Source organism: Cavia porcellus, unplaced genomic scaffold, assembly GCF_034190915.1.
Source record: "Cavia porcellus strain 051 isolate PalLab524CR breed Dunkin Hartley unplaced genomic scaffold, mCavPor4.1 scaffold_9, whole genome shotgun sequence".
NCBI lineage: Eukaryota > Metazoa > Chordata > Mammalia > Rodentia > Caviidae > Cavia > Cavia porcellus.
The window spans coordinates 32,839,455-32,861,224 of NW_026947492.1; the positions used below are offsets into that span (position 1 = coordinate 32,839,455).

A 21,770-nucleotide genomic window follows, 5' to 3' on the forward strand; every position below is an offset into this window, starting at 1 on the left:
CGGCCTGCTGGCCTGATGGGCCACCTGCTGCCATTTGTATGGCTGCCATAGCTGTGATCTTAACCTGCTGCTGAGTTTGTATGAGGCGATCTAACAAGCATTTAATAACCACAAGCCCTACTAGGATAGCCATGGCAATTAGCATAATCAAGGACTGTTTGATTGATGGTGTAAACCCTGGGTGAGGTGGGCGAGGCCGCCGAAAAAGGTGCCAATGTGGGCGGGTGGTGCCAAGGACCCCAAAGATATTGTGGTGGTTCTGTGGAATTTGAGCATATCACAGGGGTGATTAATAGGAACCCACAGAATAGAAAAAGCTCCAAACCAGACATTTTAGTTTGTAGATGGTCTCGGGCGCTGAGCGTCGGTCCCAGAAGGGTCGAGTTGACTTGTGTCCGCGGGCTTATCTTCCTGTGCTTTATCAGGAACTGGTGGGGAGTTTACTGCTCGTGTCAATCTTTCCGGGACCCACAGCGGCTCGCGACCTGGTTCCTGTGGGAAAACACAAACCGCACCTCAGGTCCAACTAACCACTGGATCCGGGCCCATCCATTGTCCTGTAAGGACATCTTTCTATCTCACCAGCCCTTTGTCGGCCGGGGACGGGTTATTGTGCTCCATGGCAGGGGAATGATTATTGTGATTAAGATTTTAAAAATTTATGGTAAAGAGTGCCAATGATATTTTTTCTTTGGGCGTTAGGCCGTGGCCACCCAATTCACGGCACAGGCGTGTCCACTCTTCTAAGGACCTATTTTTGTTAGTTTTTAGGACATCACGGCACTCCTTAGTGCACTGTTTAAAAATCAATTGTTTTATGAGAGGGTGAGCCGCCTCAGCATCTGGAAAAATCCTGTTAGCGGCCTCAAGCATGCGGGCCACAAAGTCTGAAAATGGCTCTCCCTGCCCTTGTATAATTTTTGTAAGGTGACCCGTATGTTCTCCCTTTCCAGCCAGCCGTCTCCAGGCCTGGAGGCCACAGCGGCTAATTTGTTCATAAACCTGGCGAGGGTATTGAGTTTGATCTTCCTCAAAGGCTCCTCGCCCTAATAGCATATCCCTGTTCTACTCTCTCTGGTTATTTTCCCTGTTGGCTGCCGCCTGCTCTACACAGAATTCCTCATTCCAGGACTTCCAATCTAAATATTGTCCGGGGGAGAGGCAGGCGCGTGCCAGCTGGGTCTAATCTCCAGGAGTTAAAAGCAGACCTGCCAATGCCTCTAAAAGCGCCATGGTAAATGGCGCATTGGGCCCATAAGCTGAAACTGCGTCCTTGATAGCTTTAAGTTGTTTAATTTCTAAGGGCTCATAATATCCTCCTCCTCCCCTGCCGCCTACTTGTACCGGGAAGGCGTGAAGTCCAAAACATTTAAAGGGAAGTCGCGACCATACCCTCTGGTGGAAGGAACGTCCTCCTCCCTCCCCAGATGGGGGCGCAGAAGGCAACCCAGGAAGTGGCTCTCCCTCTAACCAGGGCGGTGCCATAGGTTGTGGTGGCAGCCCAGGGAGCAACTCCTCTTCCGGCCACGGCGGTGCTATCTTCCCGAGCCCTGAATTCGCGAACTTGCCAAAGGGCGGAAGGGCTTAAGCTCCTCCCGTAAGGCAGAGTAGCTCGAGCAGGGTGATGTTTGGTTCCCCTTTTTATCTTCCCGAGCCCTAAGTTCTTCTTTTAACGGTGTAGGAGGGTCATGCTTAGCAAAGACGACCTCCTCTTCTGAGCCTTCCAAATCCGAATCAGAATTAGAGCCCTGAGGGTCCTCCGGAGACCCACAATCGGCAGTGGCTCCGGGCTCCTCTGAGCATTTCGATCGAGCTCTATCAAAAGCCTGTCGGGCTGTATTAGTGAAGCGAAAGCAAAACAGATGCAAAGGGAAAAGAAAAGAAAAAAAAACCCAGCGTCCACTCGTGTGGCGCTCAAAATCTGTTAGGTGCGTCCACCCAACCCAGGTGACCCAGTACTCACCTGTCCCGGGAACCGCTGTATCTCACGTAGCTGATCAGGGTGAAGAGAAGAGGCGCTCGCGGCCTTCCGTTGTTATTGAGCCAGGTCCTCCGTCGTACCGCAGGCGACAGCAATCGCACCTCCCGGCCGAAGAGGCACGTCGCTGAGTCTTTTACCTTTTTCCCCGTACGGGCCACCAGATGACCGGAGCCGCGGAAGACAGGAGACCAAACTCGAGCAGGATCAGCTCTCAAACTTTATTACGTACAGCGAACCGGACCTGACAAGGTCCACCACCCTCGGTGTTGATTCCTCTTCCGCCGTTGGGGGCAGGAACAACCTCTTATAAGGGGAAGCAGTATCCAATCACAGAGAAGCGCGCCTAACAAGCTGATAGGCTAGCGTCACGGGTAACTGGGCAGATATGACAATTTGGCGGGCTTGTTCAGGCCGGGAAGAACCCGGAAGCAGGAAATGGGCGCCATCTCAGGCGGCTTCCCACAGACTCCATGGCCCAATCCAATTGCCAACTGCAGTCAGAGTTCCAGGATGACTCAGTGACCAGCATGGCCAATCTCTTCTTCTCCACACACTTTTCACCAACACATCCCCCATTCCAACACCTTAAGGTTACACATATAAAATAATCCACATTTTAAAGTAAAAACCAATGAGTCAGTCTTATCAGAAAGAAGTAGATTTTCTCCCTCTTCCCAAATTGCCCAGTTGGGCTTGAATTTGTGCTCTTCCTGTCTCAGCCTCCTGGAATGCTGGGATTCTAGGCATGCACCAACATGGCATGTTAAAGAGTAGATCCTTAAACACTGAAATTGTCGATGCAGACAGGTGGGGTTATAGAAATACACAGACGTGGACGCAGATACAGACCCTTCTGGCCTTCCAAGTGAAACCTCTGCACAAACAGCTTAGTCTTGAGATGACTGCATTTTAAAAATTCAAAGTTCAAATATATTTAGTGTCTACATAGTTTAAAATTTAGTTTCACCTTTTATGATAAGTTGCAACCTATTCTATCTTCTACTGTCCTTTATGTAACACTGCTTTCTCCCAAATGAAGTGTTTGCTGTTATCTGCTTCTGTTAAAGGGGGATCTAAATTTTATCATTCATAAAAGGTACATTTAACCCAAAATACACATGCTCCATTTCCTAATTTCTTTAGTTTCAACTAATATAAACACAGCTCAAACATGTTAAGACAAGTTATAAAACAAATTTTTAAAAATATGGGATACAATTGCCTTGTATGTTCAAACCTTTTGAAGGCAAGTGGAAAAAGACAAAATTTTCCTGTGCAATAAAGGATGATGGTATTAAATCTATTTAACTCTGTCAATTTAATTCCCCTGAAAAATGAGTTAAATTCACTGATGTCTTCACTTAGTTTCAGTATGACCAACAAGTGTGTTGTTGCCTCTTTCCTAAATATAACTTACTATATTATTCTGGGTTCTTAAACAATAGGAATGAGAGTTAAAATTTGCTAGGTTTTACATAAGATATTAAGGAATTTCCTATTATTACAGACAGCCAAAGTAGGTAGAATGACAGGCCCAGGATACAGTCAGAAACAAGATGAGGCAAATCTGCTTTGTGAGGTGGAAACTGGCCCCAGGATGGAGCCATGTGGCTGGGCCTGCAAGCCTCCCCAGGGATAGCAGCTCAAGGCTGTACTGTAACTGGCATCACTTGGCCCAGTAAGCCTAAACAATGCAACAAACACATAGAAACAAGTAATGAACAATGATAGATGATCAGAACATGTTAGTCACTCCTGCCCCTTCCAGAAATGCCTTTGTTCTCTGTGCTATTTACCCGTGCTGTGTACCTTCTTTTTCTATTAGCTCAATCTGAGTTGTTCCTGTCTTGTCATTCTGCAGGTTGAGTACTGTTTGACCCAAGCTAACCTGTGATATGATTTTGCTTGGACAAATTCCCTCAGCAGCAACCTGATTTGGGGACTCCTACTTCTCAGAGGCTTTCTCTTAGTAAAACTTTTCCTATTCTTAATCTTTTTTATCCTCAATTCCATTCTTTAGCGTAACTGAATTCTCATTGGATAGAGACATAAACTTGGCACATCTAACAGGTTGAGAGATACTTCCCCAAACACTGTTAGTAATTTACCTAAACTGCAACAGCCATACACATTTTAACTTATGAATATAAAATATTTTTAAATGAATAATCATTTTATTAGAAGTCATGAGTCTTCCCTGGCCTAAAGTAGAAGGCAGAGACTCTAGGCAGCCGGACTTCTGATCTCTCTCTGAAGAGATACTGCTCCTCCCCTCTAGCCCACTATTGTAGAAACCCATGGCTGTTCCTTTCTTTCCCAGTTTACTCTGTGCAGATGAGGGGGAAATCCAGTCATGCAAAATGTAAGTGAGGGAGACCACAGCATGGCAATAGTTTTATAAACTAATTGGCTAGAATCACAGTCCTCAAAAAGAGACTGTAATGTGTATTTTGAAACAAAACAAGTTAGTTACCTGTTTAAAATAATTTAAACTGGAGCCCAAATCTTATAAATACTTCAAATGCTCAGGTTACAAAATTATTACACTAAAACCTCATAAAATTAAATTTCAAGTAAAAAGCAACAATCGAGCCAGATGCAGTAGCACCTGCCCATAATTCCAGCCACCAGAAAAGCTGAGATGGAAGAAATTCAAGTTCCAGGCCAGTCTGAAACAACAACAACAAAAAGATAACAAGGCCCTGTCTATACAAACTCAAAGACAACACAGAAGCTGAGATTGTAAAGGGACTATTATTATAATGTTCCGGTGAGCAAATATAAAACTAGTGGAACAAATAAAAATCATGAAATCATTTCTCTTGATCCTTTAGGAAAATCATCAGAATGAAATTGCCTCTCTCCCTATGCCTTCTAATTCCTTTATTTAGTTCAATTCCTTCAGTTTCCCTTTACACTTTTGTTTAGCATTAATATTCCTAGGTTCTACTGAAGCTGTCACAAATTTTATCTTTTAAAAGTGAAGTATATGCACTGAATATATATAATATATAATACATATTCAGTATATGTACATATAATATATATTTATATTTTAAAATACTATGTATATTATACTATCATAGGAAGTTAATAGTTAAATTGAGTCATATATTTAGTTTCCTTCCATTCCCTTTCTCTGTTAATTATCTAAAATAGCTATATATTTGCATTTTAAAAATAAGATTTTCCTGCCTTTCTTATAAAGTTTTAAGGTTTTTAATGTGCAAAAAGACTCATGGGAAGTTGGGAAATCATATAACTATCTCTCATTGAAAATGAAACAATATCTGCTCTCATAAAAATCCTTCTTTTTCTTTCATAAAATACTAAACTCAATTGTAAACTGTATGAAGGTAGATGATATGACTATTCTGTAAACTAGTAGGAATGCTAGGGTAGGAATTTTAACCATGTTTAGAAGCCACATTTTTATTGTCACAGTAGATAATGATATATAACATGTAAGTCCCTAGTGGCACAGTAGCAGACACAGGATCATCCATTCAAAAAACTGGCTGATGTAACCAAATGGGATGGCTAGGAGAATGAAAACCAACTGCATACCTGTCTTGGCTAAACTCATCAACAAGTTCTGTTCAACCTCTTCAGAAAAAAAAAAAAAAAATAGCCAGCTCTCCTAGGCTAAAATTATTACTTTTTGGGAGCCTTATCAAACACTTGAAGTTGCTGCTTTTTATGCCCTTCTGCCTACCCCAGTGATGGCAAATCTTCTAGATATTTCACTGACACAAACAGCCCACTGTAACACATGTGTCATAGGTTTGCCACCACTGGCCTAACCCCTTCAGAATGATGATTTGTGGAGAAGTCTACTGACTTCTCCCATGGTACTACTCCTAAAATAAAATAAAAAAAATTTATCTTGCATACTGTAAACTGTGTTTCTGCCCTCACTTAGCTCAATAACACTTATCTCAATGATCTAATATTTCATTACAATATTTTACTCTATCAAGTCTTTACTTTTTCTATGTATAAGGATAAGCAAAGGAGGGTGTGACAGTTAAACTAGATAGTCAACTTGACTGGCTTCACAGCTACCTCAAGGATTAGCGGAGTATACTTCTGGTGTCTCACGAGTCACAGAAGTGGCCGGTCCCAGGACCTTTCCTCTCTGGTGCTGTTCCCCTGCTCTGCTTTCAGGTCATGAACTAAACAACCTTGATCTGCTATGATCTTCTGCCATGATGTTCTGCCTTGGAATGAGCTAACATGAACTGAAACATCTGAAACATAAGCCAAATAAACCTCCCATTTAAAAATTGTGAGTATCAAGTATTTTGTCCAGCAGTGGAACAACTTAAAGAGAAAAACGCATGTTACAGCATAAATCCAACATCGGAATGGAAATGGACTATTATGAACATTTCAAATGAGGATTAGGGAACACAAAGAGGTAATCTGAGTTGGGTTGGGTTTTAGGAGGCAAATATTTTATGCTTTTGAGGTCATATTCATGTTCTTTATATAACAGAAAATATTTCTATCAGTTACAAAGAACATAAGTATGTTAACAGTCGGTGTGGGGGTATGTATAGCAGCAATAAATTCATATGGGCTCAACAAAGTAAGCAGGTAAAATAAGGGAGACTAAACTATACATCTAGGAAACTCCATGCAACAGTATCACTTTAGAAAGTGTAAAAATTTCAAAGAATATAATCCAAACAGAGTTACTTTTTAGGGAAAGACTTTTCACTAAAATTCCTTCCCTTTCAAATGTTTTCCCTAATGCTTTTATGACTCAATTCTTGCTCCTACTCTTTTAAGATCTGGTCCTTTCACACATTCTAATTCCTAAAGAGAGGCCTCTGAAATGCTCCCAATTCTCAGCTCATAGGAACTGTCATGCATAAAGGTATGTGTTTTACTGAAAAGAAAATGTACATGCTGGTCCCAGGAGGTGAAGTTTCAGTTTCATTTAGCTGAGGAAGAGGAGAGTGCTAAAAGAAAGGAGTCCACTCTGAAGACTCCTAAGCAGTACAGAGATTTCCTCTCTCCTGTCTTATAATCCTCTTCTCCCAAAAAAGTTCCTACTGACCCTGAGCCCTCGAGATAGAGACGTGAGGCAACAAAGAAGCCCCTCCATCTCTCTTAGGGGCAGTTTGAATAAAACTACTTGTTTCTACTGACTTTTGTCTCCCAAGTGTTTCAAATCTTTTGAGCAGCAGGAAAATCAGTCTGGCAACAAAAGGAAAGTAAGTTATTAGAACACACAGTCAGTAATGAGAGCAAAATCATGACTGGTTTTCTTATGAAAAGCAGAATAGAAGTTGCACTTTGTGCTAGATCTAATGTGGAGCAAAACCATGGCCAGTGTAAATTCAGAAGTAGACCCTGAGGAGATTAAAAGAAAATAAGGCAATAGGACTTGCATACTAATCTTCAATCTTACCCAAACCCTAAAAATCCATATTCTACAAAAGAGAAAACTTTACAACAGATACCTGTTGACTGTAGATTTAAGGTAGGATAAAAGAAATAAAGATAGAAAAGAGACAAGGAAAGTCAATTTTAGAATTTTACTTTAAGAAAAATTGCAAGTTTCAGGACAAGAGCTATCCAGTGTTTTTCTCTGCCCAGAATCTCACTTTAAAAATAAATACATAAATTCCTAAAATACTTGTGCTTTTCACCTGTAAACCATACTTTTCACCTTGAAAATAAGCCGATACCTTTCCACTGTGAACTGCCCATTTAAGATAGGAGATTAGGGTTTGGCAAAAGCTGGCTGGGGAAGTAAGTGTGATGTGTTAGCTACAAGATCCCTGAAACCTGTGCAGAACAGTTCCCAAAGTCCTGCATGTGGACTTCTTAGGAGAACTCCAGCAGGTTTTCAACAGGTCCTGACGTCAGCCTGAAGCATGAGACCAAGAACTGCCTCTCAGGACGTGTATGGGGAAGGCACCCGGGGATTCTCCCAGATGTGGATAGCATAAAAGAAGGGCATCCTTGAGGGCCAGGGATATCATAACGTCCCATGGCAGCCCACGCATGCTGTTTCCCGTGTTGCCCTTCCACCTTTTTCTATTTATTTGGCTCAAGCTTGCTCTACAGAGCCAGTTTCTTTTTCACTCTTTACTTTTACTTTCTTGAATAAACTTTGCGACTGCTGTTTGCTTGTTCTGTTAAATGTTTTGTTAGAGACTGTTAGAGATGAAAAGGACTAGAATTCAATTTCCGAAAGAAAGGGAGTAATTCCAAACCTGGAATGTTTAGTTGGTGAGTCACTTTTTAGAAGCAAGCTACCAATAACATACCCACTTTCTCCTGATAAATGGGCCTTTTAACCTGTGACTGGGTCATCACACTTCAACTGATAAGCAAGGCCATTTGCTTTCACCTATAAAATGAAGTCTCCTCTTCCCACAGATTTTCACTGCTTAGCCACACACCCAGCTTGAAGCAAATAAGCTACTCTGGAGGACCCTATTCTATTTTCTTTAAGTGTGTACTTTTAAATTCTGCCTCATGAACCTCATGTTTACTGAAATGTCATCAAAACTCTTTCCACTACAATGGAAGTCAGGGAACCTGAGTCATGGCAAAGACCATGACTTCCGTGTGATTATTTGAACTGAGGCAGGAGATTAGGGACTGGCCATCCAGCTGAGCAAATGGTTGTGACCTGTAAATCTTAGAGATTCAGGTGCAAGAGCAGGATACAGTTCCCAAGTCCTGCCCCGGGACCAGTCAGAAGGCGCTCTCTCTAATTCTTCTGGTGAGAAATCAAGCAGGTTTTCTTAGGGTGGTCTAAGATCTGACATTAGCCTGAAGAACGAAGGCTACAAAAGGTCTCTACCATTAGTCTCATGGCCACCAGAAGCATTTTGCGGCCTGCTCTCAACTCTGCTGACTATATAGTACTTCTTCTCCCACCTTTAACTGGCCCTCCCTCACTCGGCACAGCATACTTCTTTTCCTTCCTTTAATAAATGTAAAATCTCACTATCTTTTACTTGTGTCTTATCCACTTCTTTTTTCCAGGACACCAAGGACATGGTAAGAGTCTACAGAATCCAACAACACATTTCTTGTTAGACCCAGCCAGGAGATAAGCAATTTTCTGCAAGTGAGAAAATTAGTGGAAGCTGGAGACTCTTATCTCTCCAGAACAGCTCCTTAATGTGCCCTACCATGAGGGTATGGGACACATCTGAGTCAGCTGTGGAGCTGCCACCTGCCCTCTGTGCTACACTGCTCTGGACCATTTCTCTAGGGGCTGGGCCTGGATCTCTCTGCTTTAAATGTTCACAATGGTGCCACAATGCTGTCTCATTGCCAGGCAGCTTGTACTACCCAGTGGTACACGTGTGACAGTCCTATGCTGCCCAGTGGGCTAATCATACATGTGCTACCAATGGTTGAAACTGGCAAGAATTTGTTAAGCACACCCAAGTCATCAAGGCTAATGAAGGAAAGCACCTGTTTTCAGTGTGTCAAGTGGCCAACGTGCACAACTCCTGGCATGGAAGACTCACTGTTCCAGATCCCAGGGAGGAGACAAGGCCAGCTGAAACTCTCAACGCCTGCTCTAATGAAGGAGACTGCAGGGCCTAGGGAAACTGAATGTCTGTGCCCACAAACATCTCCATGTACTCTAAGGAACCTGGGGTGATCCTGGACATCATGGATAACCAAATCCAATTTCTTGTATACACAAAAGTAGTTTACTGTGTTTTAACTACCCTGGAAAACCCTTCTCCAAGATCTTTAGCCATAACTGGACTTGAGGGAAGCCCTAAATCAGAATTTCTTTACACGTGCTCTCACATGTCAATTCAAAGGTCAAATGTTCAACTATGGGTTTTTAATTGCCCCACAGTGTCCAATTCCCTCAGTAGGAAGAGATTTACTAGTAAAAATGGGCACAGTTCTCCATTTCTGACAAAAGACTTAGGAATAAAGTACTACCTCCATGCAGGTCTGCATGAAAACCTCAGACCTCAATAAAGGTTCAAAGAGTCAAGCACATTCTAAAGTGAACTCCAGCAAAAGTTAGCCAGAAACTTCTGAGTCTTGGCTTTGGTTACTGCCCAATGGCCCTCATGAGGATTCAAAACACCTCAAAAAGCTGGGCTAAACATGAATGCATCCAAGATATTATATAGAAGAACTTTTCCATATTCTGATATGGTAGTGGACCCAGAGACCACAAAACTCTTAAAAATCTTATTAATCTGGGCCAAGTACAACAGGATGTTCAACTATTTGGGCACAAAACTCTGCTGATTCATGGCATAGGAGGACCACTTCATGTCCACACTGGGGATGAAGTGCTCATTACACTTGGAAAAAAAGGAACTGCCGCACACTAATTAAAACCAAAATGGAGAGACTTCCAGGAGAACATGGTGGACAGATAACAGCAGCTATGGAGGCGCTCTGAAAGACTCAGCTCAGAAGTCAGGAAAGGTGCGGAGTAAGGAGACATAAGCTGGTGGAGATATGCTCTGCTGACTCAGGAACGAACTGGGCTGAGAGAAACCAACTTGGAATTCAGTCTTGGTGCTAGAACAGGAACAGAAAAGCCTCAGTGTGGAGGCTAGAGCCCATGCCATTGGAAGCCGCGATTTGGGTTTTCTGCCACGCGGCGGCCTCTACATCGGCTCGGCAAGGAGAGAGACGCGCGGAAGCTCTTAGAACAGGAATCTGTGACGGAGTCAAAAACAGGATGGGCAGGGAGGCGTGCACTGACTTGTGGTGAGGTGAGTGAGAGAAACTGACACTCTACCACAGAATGACTCCAGCGGAGGACATTCTGGGACTGGGCAGACTTGCGGGAGCAGGGTGCGGTGGCGACTTCAGCCACATATCACCCTTTCAGGCGGGATTGGTGAGAAGTGCCTAGCCAACGTGACGCTGCTAGCGGACCCAGTAGGCTAGCCCAACCCAGATCCCAGAGCCTGGCGGTGGCCTGGAGGGGCAGGCACCACGTAGGCCGCCTGGTCTGGAACTTCCTGGTGTGCTGCGGTGGGCGGGAACACCTAACCGACGCAATTCGATCAGGCTGTGGCTGACAGGGAGGGAAGCTGGGCCTCCTATATAAGCTTGCATATATAAGGAACAAAGAATATGGGAAGAGGCAGCAACAAGAAAGGCTCCTCGGCCCCCAATTCTGAGAAACAGGTAATAGCGGACAACGCACCAATAGACATGAAGCACTATCTCGAGAGCCTCATAGATCAGTTCAGGAATGAAGTTATCAATCACCTGAAGCTAGAAGTAAGCAGAATAGTTAGAGAAATGCTAAGCACCACCCAAGAAAAAACAGATGGTGGAATGGAAGAACAGAAAAAGAGGGGAGAATTGTTTGATGGAGAAAACAGAGAAAGCATAGAATACGTGAAGCAGGTTCAAAGGAACTACCAGGAAACTAAAAAGTCTATCGAAAACTGGCATAACAGCTTGAAAGAAACTAAGGAGAGACTATCTGAACTGGAGGGCAGATTTGTAATATGGGAGCATGAAATGAAAAACTTCTTAAAAATAACAAAGAAATAAACAGCAATAATACAAAGACTAGAAGATGATAAGAGGGTCTATAACTTAAGAATTAAGAACATAAAAGAAGAAGTAGGGACACAAACAAATGAACTACAAAAGCTACTCACAGAAATAATCCAGGAAAATTTTCCTAATTTAGCAAAAGGTAAAGAAACTCGGTTGTATGAAGCATAAAGGACCCCAGCCACCTACAACCCAAACAGAGCAACACCCAGGCATATAATAATTAAAATTCCAGAAATCCAATACAAGAACAGAATATTAAAAGCTGTCAGAGACAAGAAACAGACCACTTACAAGGGAACACCCATCAAAATTACAGCAGATTTCTCTGCACAAACCATCAAATCACGAAGAGTGTGGGGGAAAATAATTCAAGCTTTGAAAGATAATAATCTCCAGCCAAGATTGAGATATCCTGCACAACTGTCCCTGGAAATTCATGGAAAAACAAGGTGCTTCCAGGATAAAGAGGAACTGGGGGAATTTGCAACCACCAATTCAACTCTACAGAGAGTATTGCAGGATATTCTAAAAAAAGAAAAATACAAAGAATCCAGAAATAGTGGCGGGGAGCCCACAACGAATGGAGCAGAGAACAAAATGAAGAAGACAAACTGACAACTAATGACAGAAAAAGAGCGCAATAGAAATGAGGCAGAGAAGATTGGATGATAGGAACAGCTATTTTGGAGAAAATGACGTCTTAATAGGTAATACTGATTTAGTATCATCTTGTTTTGAAGTCTCATCAAGCTTTTGTTCTTCTGTCTCCATTGGTCTAAATAGGTTGTATCTTATTAGATTTTATTATGTACGATAGTATAAGCAAAAACTTTTAAAGACCAGGAGATTACACAGAAACCATTGTTCATTTTCTGTTAGTCGATTCTAAATACCCTGTAATGCTGTCATTCTCTTAAATGGTTTTACATTGTTTTGATATATTTGATGCTACAGTATATGAAGTTGTACTCAAGGATTTCAAGGAAAGAGACAACATGGTAACTACTTTTATGTCAGGATTATATGGTGGTGAAACACTATTCTGCTTAAATGGTTATGTTTTGATCTGCGCTGATTTGCTGTTATGCCCTCTTTTATATCAATCTCCACTCCATTATTTACTTTTTTATTTTTATCCTTTTAATTAAGGGAAAAATAAATAAAAATAGCAGGATATATTATAGTAACCCACTTTGACTTTCCATTATTTTGATTTAAAGCCCTGTATTACTCTCACCATCTTGTTTTGACTGATATTCCTCTATTCTGTTTTGCTGGATAGTACCAGGTTCGATAGTTTAGGCAACAGCTGTGAAGATAGTGAGATTCATTATGACGCCCATTCTCGTTAACTTTTATCTACTTTTGAAGACCTACAATGTCTCCAATGTTTTAGTTTTGTCGGTTTTGTTCTTTACTGTTTTGTTCAATTTTATTATAACTGATGATATAGGCAATTCTATTAGAGATAGCGGGAGGCATTATGGTAACCATTGTTGATCACCTTGTATTATGCTTTTACATTATCTATTATGTCCACCCTTTTGATTTGACTGACTCTGTTCTGTTATGTCACATTTGGTTTTACTCTCTTCCAAAAAAGTAATAAGAACCGTGGGAGCAATAAAACCCAAAATGTGTAATTGTCATTGTACAAAAGAGAGGAAAAGAAAGTGCTCTAAATGATATAACTAACTGCATGTATATTTAAGTGTATAAGATAGAAAATGATATCACTGAGTTTTATTGGATCATTGAACAGAACTGTTTGCAGTATCATTGTTGGAATGTCCACTTTACAAGCTTTAATTTTGTGACTTGAACAATTATTTCTAAGATGACAATATGTAATCCATTAACTAGTGATTTCCTATTGTTTATTTTTTTCTGTAAACCTGTATAACTTGTACCCTTTCTTTGCTTTTTTTTTCTCCTTAAATAAAATTAAAAAAAAAAACAAACCCAAAATGGAAGGGCCTCTTTTCAGTGATTCTTTCCACACCCACTGAAGTAAAGGAAGCAGAGACAAATAGCTGAATTCACCTTTCTAAAACAAAGCCAGCCTCACCTGAACTGTCTCCGGAAAAAGACCACCTGAAAGATAAAAGTTATTCCTGTGAAGCTCTAGAAGACCTGAGGCTCCTCTTCAAAAATCAGGACTCTAGTACTGCTTCAGGTTCAAGTAAGTACAGTTATCAGTGGCCCATAACCTATCACAGATTAAATGGGCCCCTGTTTTTGCATACCTGTTTTTAATTAGATCTCTAACATGGGTAATCCCACTAGAGTATAGCTCTCAGGCTCTTAGTAGTTTAGCTAACATCTCTCTCTGCCATGCTTACTATCCACAGGAAGCATGAAAACAAAACTTAGAAAACTTGTCACCAATAATATAGAGAAAAATAATGTTTCCAATTGCTAGATCCATCAAAGTCGACCTTTTAAGACAAACTAGGAAATAGTCTAAACTACTTCTTCTCATATTTGGCTTCTGCATCCCCAACCTAATAGTAAAGGTTATCCATTCATGACTTCAGACAGTAACCCAGATTTCAGACCACAGCTCTCCTGACATGTTCACCAGGCTTTCCCCTATTGGCTGGGTAGCTCAATAGTCTTTGACATACACACAGTGATTCTTTTCTCATTGTCTTGATAGACTTTTTTTTAACTGACCCAGGGAACCCCAATATTCCAGAATAGATTGAGAGTACATAATTCCCTTACAGGCAGGGCCCACAGCCCCTTTCAGGCAGAAATAGCTATGTGAAGACAGAGACTTCTATGCCCTCAACAACCCATAAAGATTATGAGGATTTATGTCTTTCAGGGGGAAAGCAGCAAGATATTAGGATGTGGCCAATCAGCTGAGCAAGTGGGTGTTACCTGTAAAACATGGAGGTTTAGGATACATTTGCAGAATACAGTTTCCAGGTCCAGCACCTGGTATCAATCAGAAAGTGCTATCTTCAGTTTTTCTGGTGCGAAATCAGCCAGTTGGACTTCCGGGAGAACATGGCGGACAGATAGCAGCAGCTACGGAGGCTCTCTGAAAACCCTGCTTAGAATTCAGGAATGGTGCTGAGTAAGGAATCATAAGCAAGAGGAGATATTCCCCGGTGACCCAAGAATGAACTGGGCTGAGAGAAACCAACTGGGAATGCAATCCTGGTGCTATAACAGGAACAGATAAAGCTGGAGCCTGCGCCATTGGAAGCCGGGATTTGGGTTTCCCACCACCGCCGGTGCGTCTGCATTAGATTGGCAGGGAGAGAGACGCACGGAAGCTCTGAGAACGGGAATCGGTGAACGGAATTGAGAGCGGGACAGGCAGGGAGCCGTGCATCCACCTCCAGTGAGTGAGGGAAAACTGGGACTCTCCCACGGTCTAGGAGACTCCAACAGAGGAAATTCTGGGACCGGGCAGACTTGCGGGAACAGGGCGCTGCAGTGACTTCAGTCACGTATTCCCCTCTCAAGCGGGATTGGTGAGCAGTGCCTGGCCTATGTGATGCTGCTGGCTGAGACCCAGTAGGCTGGCACAGCCCAGGTCTCATCTCCTGAAGGTAGATTGACCTGGAGGGGCGGGCCCTACATGGGCTGGCTGGTCTGCAACTTCCAGGTGCACTGTGGTGGGTGGGAACACCTAGCTGGCGCAATTCAATCAGACTGGGGCTGACAGAGAAGGAAGCTGGGCCTCCTATATATGCTTGCATATATAAGGAACAAAGAATATGGGAAGAGGCAGCAACAAGAAAGGGTCCGCAGCCCCCAATCCTGAGAAAGAGACAACAGCAGACATAGCACCAATAGACATAAAGCGCTATCTCGAGAGCCTCATAAACAAGCTCAGGTATGAAGTTATTAATGACCTGAAGCTAGACATAAGCAGAATAGTTAGAGAAATGCTAAGCACCACCCAAGAAAAAACAGATGGTGGAATGGAAGAACAGAAAAAGAGGGGAGAATTGTTTAATGGAGAAAATAGAGAAAGCATAGAATACGTGAAGCAGGTTCAAAGAGACTACCAGGAAACTAAAAAGTCTATTGAAAACTGGCATATCAGCTTGAAAGAAACTAAGGACAGATTATCTGAACTGGAGGGCAGATTTGTAATATGGGAGCATGAAATGAAAAACTTCTTAAAAATAACAAAGAAATAAACAGCAATAATACAAAGACTAGAAGATGATAAGAGGGTCTATAACTTAAGAATTAAGAACATAAAAGAAGAAGTAGGGACACAAACAAATGAACTACAAAAGCTACTCACAGAAATAATCCAGGAAAATTTTCCTAATTTAGCAAAAGGTAAAGAAACTCGGTTGTATGAAGCATAAAGGACCCCAGCCACCTACAACCCAAACAGAGCAACACCCAGGCATATAATAATTAAAATTCCAGAAATCCAATACAAAAACAGAATACTAAAAGCCGTCAGAGACAAGAAACAGACCACTTACAAGGGAACACCCATCAGAATTACAGCAGACTTCTCAGCACAAACCATCAAATCACGAAGAGCGTGGGGGGAAATAATTCAAGCTTTGAAAGATAATAATCTCCAGCCAAGATTGAGATATCCTGAAAAACTATCCCTGGAAATTGATGGAATTACAGCAGACTTCTCAGCACAAACCATCAAATCACAAAGAGCGTGGGGGGAAATAATTCAAGCTTTGAAAGATAATAATCTCCAGCCAAGATTGATATATCCTGAACAACTATCCCTGGAAATTGATGGTGCTTCCAGAATAAAGAGGAACTAGGAGAATATGCAACCACCAACTCAACTCTACAGAGAATACTGCAAGATATTCTAAAAAAGAAAAATAATAAAAATCCAGAAGTAGCGGCAGAGAGGTCACAATTAATGGAGCAGACAAGAAAATAAAGAAGACAAACTGACAACTAATGACAGAAAAAGAGCTCAACAGAAATGAGGCAGAGAAGATTGGATGATAGGAACAGCTATTTTGGAGAAAATGACGTCTTAAGAGGTAATACTGATTTAGTATCATCTTGTTTTGAAGTCTCATCAAGCTTTTGTTCTTCTGTCTCCATTGGTCTAAACAGGTGGTATCTTATTGGATTTTATTATATATGATAGTAAAAGCAAAATCTTTTATAGACAAGGAGATTGTATAGAAACCATTGTTCATTTTCTGTTAGTTGATTCTAAATACCCTGTAATACTGTCATTCTCTTAAATGGTTTTACATTGTTTTGATATATTTGATGCTACAGTATATGTAGTTATATTCAAAGATTTCAAGGAAAGAGACAATATGGTAACTATTTTTATGTTGGGATAATCTTGTGGTGAAACACTATTTTGCTTAAATGGTTATATTTTGATCTGCGCTGATTTGCTGTTATGCCCTCTTTTATCTCAATCTCCCTTTTATTATTTACTTTTTTTATCCTTTTAATTAAGGGAAAAATAAATTAAAAAATAGCAGGATATATTATAGTAACCCACTTTGACTTTCCATTATCTTGATTTAAAGCCCTGTATTGCTCTCACCATCTTGTTTTGACTGATATTCCTCAATTCTGTTTTGCTTGATAGTACCAGGTTCGAAAGTTAAGGCAACAGCAGTGAAGATGGTGGGATTCATTATGACGCCCATTCTGGTTTACCATTATCTACTTTTGAAGACCTGTAATGTCTCCAATGTTTTGGTTTTGTTGGTTTTGTTCTTTACTGTTTTGTTCAAATTTTATTATAACTAATGATATAGGCAATTCTATTAGAGATAGCGGGAGGCATTATGGTAACCACTGTTGATCACCTAGTATTATGCTTTTACATTTTCTATTACGTCCACCCTGGTTCTACTCTCTTCCAAAAAAGTAATAAGAACTGTGGGAGCAACAAAACCCAAAATGTGTAATTGTCATTGTTCAAAAGAGAGGAAAAGAAAGTGCTCTAAACGATATAACTGCATGTATATTTAAGTGTATAAGATAGATAATGATATTACTGAGTTTTGTTGGATCATTGAACAGAACTGTTTGCAGTCTCACTGTTGGAATGTCCACTTTATAAGCTTTAATTTTGTAACTTGAACAATTATTTCTAAGGTGACAAAATGTAATCCATTAACTAGTGATTTCCTACTGTTTAGTTTTTTTTGTAAATCTGTATAACTTGTACCCTTTTTCTGCTTTTTTTTCTTTTTCTCCTTAAATAAAATTAAAAAAAAAAAAAAGAAATCAGCCAGTTTTTGCTAAAATGTCTTAGATTTGACATCAACCTGAAGCATGAGAGACACAAAAGGTCCCACCATTAAGCTCCTAGTCACTGTAAACTCTCTCACTGGTCCATTCTCACTCTGCAGAGCATACTTCTTTCCCTGTCTTTAATAAATATAAAATCTTTTTCATGGATCTTGTCCTATTCTTTGTCCAGGACAAGAGGTAAGAAGAGTTTATGGAACCTCAGAATCTGGTAACAGTAAGACTCCAGAAGAAGAGTAGAACATAGATAAAGGATATGAAGAAAAAAAGAAGTGTGAAGAATACTCATTACTAACCTGGTTTAGTTTCTTCCAGAGACTGAGGACAGGAGAAAGTTCATTAGACCAAATTTCTCGATCAAACTTGGAACCAGCTGTTACCGATCTGCCCAAGATCTTCAACTGTGAAATAACCTAAATGAATAAAAGTAGTAATAAATGAAAATAACTCCAAATAGGGAGAAGCAGTAAAGGTACAAAACCAGACATATTTTATACACAATTATCAAATATATTATACACAGGTTTTAATGCTATTGTGTCTGTACTTTTGGCTTCATATTTTACTATTTAAATATTTCAAGTTGAGGGAACCGTTAAAAAATTTATAAAGCCAGGCACGGCAGCATAATTAGCATTCAGATGGCTAAGGCAATTGGATTCCCAGTTTGAGGCCAACAATGGATACACAGAAAGTTCAAGGGCAGCCTGCGCTGCGAGACCCTTTCTTAAAAGAAAAACAAAACACAACAAAAACAAAAAAGTTATATATTATAAAGCTGCTTTTTTATGTAGAAAATTTTTGTCTAACACTAATTATTAATAACTGTTACTAAAAACTAATTACTAAAACCTCTTGGTATCTATTTGTTCATTTTTAAAATCCGTACAATTTGATTGATTTAAATTTCATAATTTCAAAATGCTAACAAAGACAGTTTCCTTAAAATGTAAAGTGACAGGAAAGATAAATGGCATGGCAAGAATAAAATGGCAAACCAATTTTCAGTGATTACTGGCTGATAAGCTATTCATAAATCTAAATTTTAATGTTCTGTTAAAGTAGCCATTTCAATGTTTGCTCTACATATAAGGCTCCAATGAAAGAAATATAGGTCAACTAATCAAAATGAAGCATAGTAAATAATTATTCGTTCCTAAAACTCTCACATATGTAGATTTTTTATTATTAGCTTCTATGTCCCCATTCTCATTGAAATCATTTTATTACAGTCTTATAAAGTGTTAATGGCTCTCATTTTAACAATATTAATCATCTTCCTTAACCATTTGCTAAAAATTACCCATAATATCACTAAGTATGCTAAATACTGTGTCACAATTATTGTGTGTCTAAAATCAGTAAGGTATCCATGACTATTTTTTATATTTCAACTATTAAACTATATTAAAATTGTGCTACCTCACTGATAACATAAAATGAATTTTAAAAAGCATGTTTGCTTAAGGCAGCATTTTAAACTTCAACATTTGCAGCACATTGACTACTTTTTGCTTTTAATTTTTGAGAGATATAAAGTGTTTTTCCTTTTTAACAAATTGGGTTAGATTTCACAGTTTGATAAGTTCTTATGTTAGCAAAATTTGTAATGAAAGTTATAAATCTTTCAGAATGAATGTACCACTTAATTATTAAACATCCACAATCAGGCTCTTAAAACTCAAGGTACTCTTAGAACTTTTGATTGATTGCCTAGTCTTAAAAAACTATGGTGATTCAGTGTTTGATTTGGTTTTTCTGATAAATTATTTTCATTTGTTCAAGCTGAACTCTACAACAGCACCTAATTTATCAGCTTTGCACGACTACAAAACATCACTAGTTGTTAGAATGCATGCTATTTTAACTCTGGTAACATTTGCTACCACTTACTTACATTTTAAATTTGTCAAACACAACAGAAAACAAGAATACAAAAAGAAGTATAAGGAAAAAGAGTACAAATGGTTTTTATACATGATGCTAAAAACTATTTTAAGAAGACTGTATGCCAGCCAAAAAGGGCCATTTTTTAATTGTAGAAAATCTGAGGTTTTCATGCTTTAAAAACACTACTATAATTTTAAGGAACAGACAGTAATAAAAATAATTCTTATTAATAAGGTCAGGGTTTCTATAAAATCTAACATATTTTTACAAAGTACAGAAGAAATGGCTCTGTTTATAATAGTTTAAACTACTTAAAACATATTTTCTCCATAATAGTGCCTTACTAGGATGTCAAACGTAGATGAGATATATCATTACCAGCTTACATTATCTGACTAGCACCATCTGGGAATCTTTGCTGATCTTACGAATTGTAGGGAAGCAGCAGAAGGTTCTGTTACTTCTATTTCACCCATCCTCATTTTAGAGACCAACGAAAGACATTTTAATACTATCGTTGCTTCAGTATGACAACAAACATTTTTACTGTAAGACACTGCTCTGGTTTGGGTATGGTCTAACTGTCCCTCCCAGTGTAAGCAGAGTGTGGTCTCCAGGGTGGCACGGTGGGGAGACGGTGGAATCTTTAGAAGGTGGAGGTTTGCAGGGCCTGAGCTAGTTCTGAAACTGCAAGAGGACTGTATAAAAGGGACAGCCCTGGCCCTGCCTACTTCCTGTCTTCCTGTTTAGGATATGACCACTTGTGTCCACCACTCCCCTTTCACCACCATGTGCCACTATCCAGAACCCTAACCACAAACCAACGAGAACCCCTCCTCCCACCTGCTCATGACCTTTCAACGAGACTAAGTAACTCTTCATCAAGTTAGTTCACTTCAGCATTCACTTCTCAAAATAAAAAGTTAATACTTTGAAGGCACTGAATCTTGTACATAATATTATATTTCCCCTTTTCATCTCAATATTATGAAGTAAACAGTAATTTTTGATATAATAATAGAAACTTTACAGAATGTCAGCACAAGAGTTTTTTTGTCTTCTTTTGGCATTAACCAGTTCTCTCATTTGATTTTATTTTCATACCCTGACTTCCTCAACTACTGATTTTGTTCTGATGTATATTATATTCAGAGATATAGTTATGATACTTTGATGCACTTTGGATAATCAATGGTAGGTAGTCCTATTTTCTGAAAGCAAAATCTTTTTGTTATTTATAGAAGTACAAACAAGCCAGAGACATCTTACATAAACATTGTATTTCACAGATATATACTCAATACACACAAGATTTTTGCCTTTGGATTATATTACTTATTGTATACTATATTTGAAAATATTATGGCAATTAATTAGTAACTCAAGCATGCCTGTCATACGATCCAGCCTGGTCACTGCTCAAGAGAAATAAAAGCAAATATTCACACAAAGACAGAAAATGTTCAAGTAATCAAAGAATGTCAATTTTAGAAGCCCCAAACTGGAAATAATCTAAATATTCTTCAATGACTGGATAAACAAATGTTGGTACGCCTGTACAATAGAATGCATGCTATTCACTAGTACTAAGGTACCAACTCCTGATGCAAGTCAGAAAGTAGACCAATGTTAAAATAATTACCTTCAGAACGGAGCCATACAAAGAGAATACTTAACTGTATTATCTTTGTACATAAACTGTAGAAAATGCAAACTAATTTATACTGATAAAAAGGAAATCATTGGTTACCTTGGGATAGTGGAGACAAAGTGCCAAGAGAAAATTTGGGAGGGCTGAGGTGAATGTTTACTGTCTTGCTGTTGGGATCATCTCATAAATGTGTACATTTGTCCAATTTTATCAGATTACACTTTCTCAAATGTGCTATTTACTGAACCTCAATTAACTTCAATAATGTAACAGTGGGAAAAGTAAGTATTAAAATGTTAGGCAGTTCACAGAATTACAAGGAAAGTTAAAAAGTGGGCATAGAGCCATTAAAACATTAGTTACTCTAGAAGGAAAAAGTAAAAACTTGATTTGTCAGTGGACATAGAACCAGTGGCTATTTCTGTGTCATCACAGGTCTTGGCTTTGGATGCTATCCAGGAGTTAGAA

At 39.6% G+C, this 21,770-nt stretch overlaps 1 protein-coding gene across 3 annotated transcripts in view; it reads right to left on the bottom strand.

The window, feature by feature from the left end:
- Dync2h1 (dynein cytoplasmic 2 heavy chain 1) overlaps window positions 1-21,770 on the bottom strand; it is a 280,807-nt gene that overhangs the window by 55,718 nt on the left and 203,319 nt on the right. For all 3 annotated transcript variants that reach the window (XM_063256154.1, XM_063256153.1, XM_063256152.1), the window contains one exon: window positions 18,058-18,174. In XM_063256154.1, coding sequence (XP_063112224.1) covers window positions 18,058-18,174 — 117 coding nt within the window. The remainder of the gene's footprint in view (window positions 1-18,057; window positions 18,175-21,770) is intronic.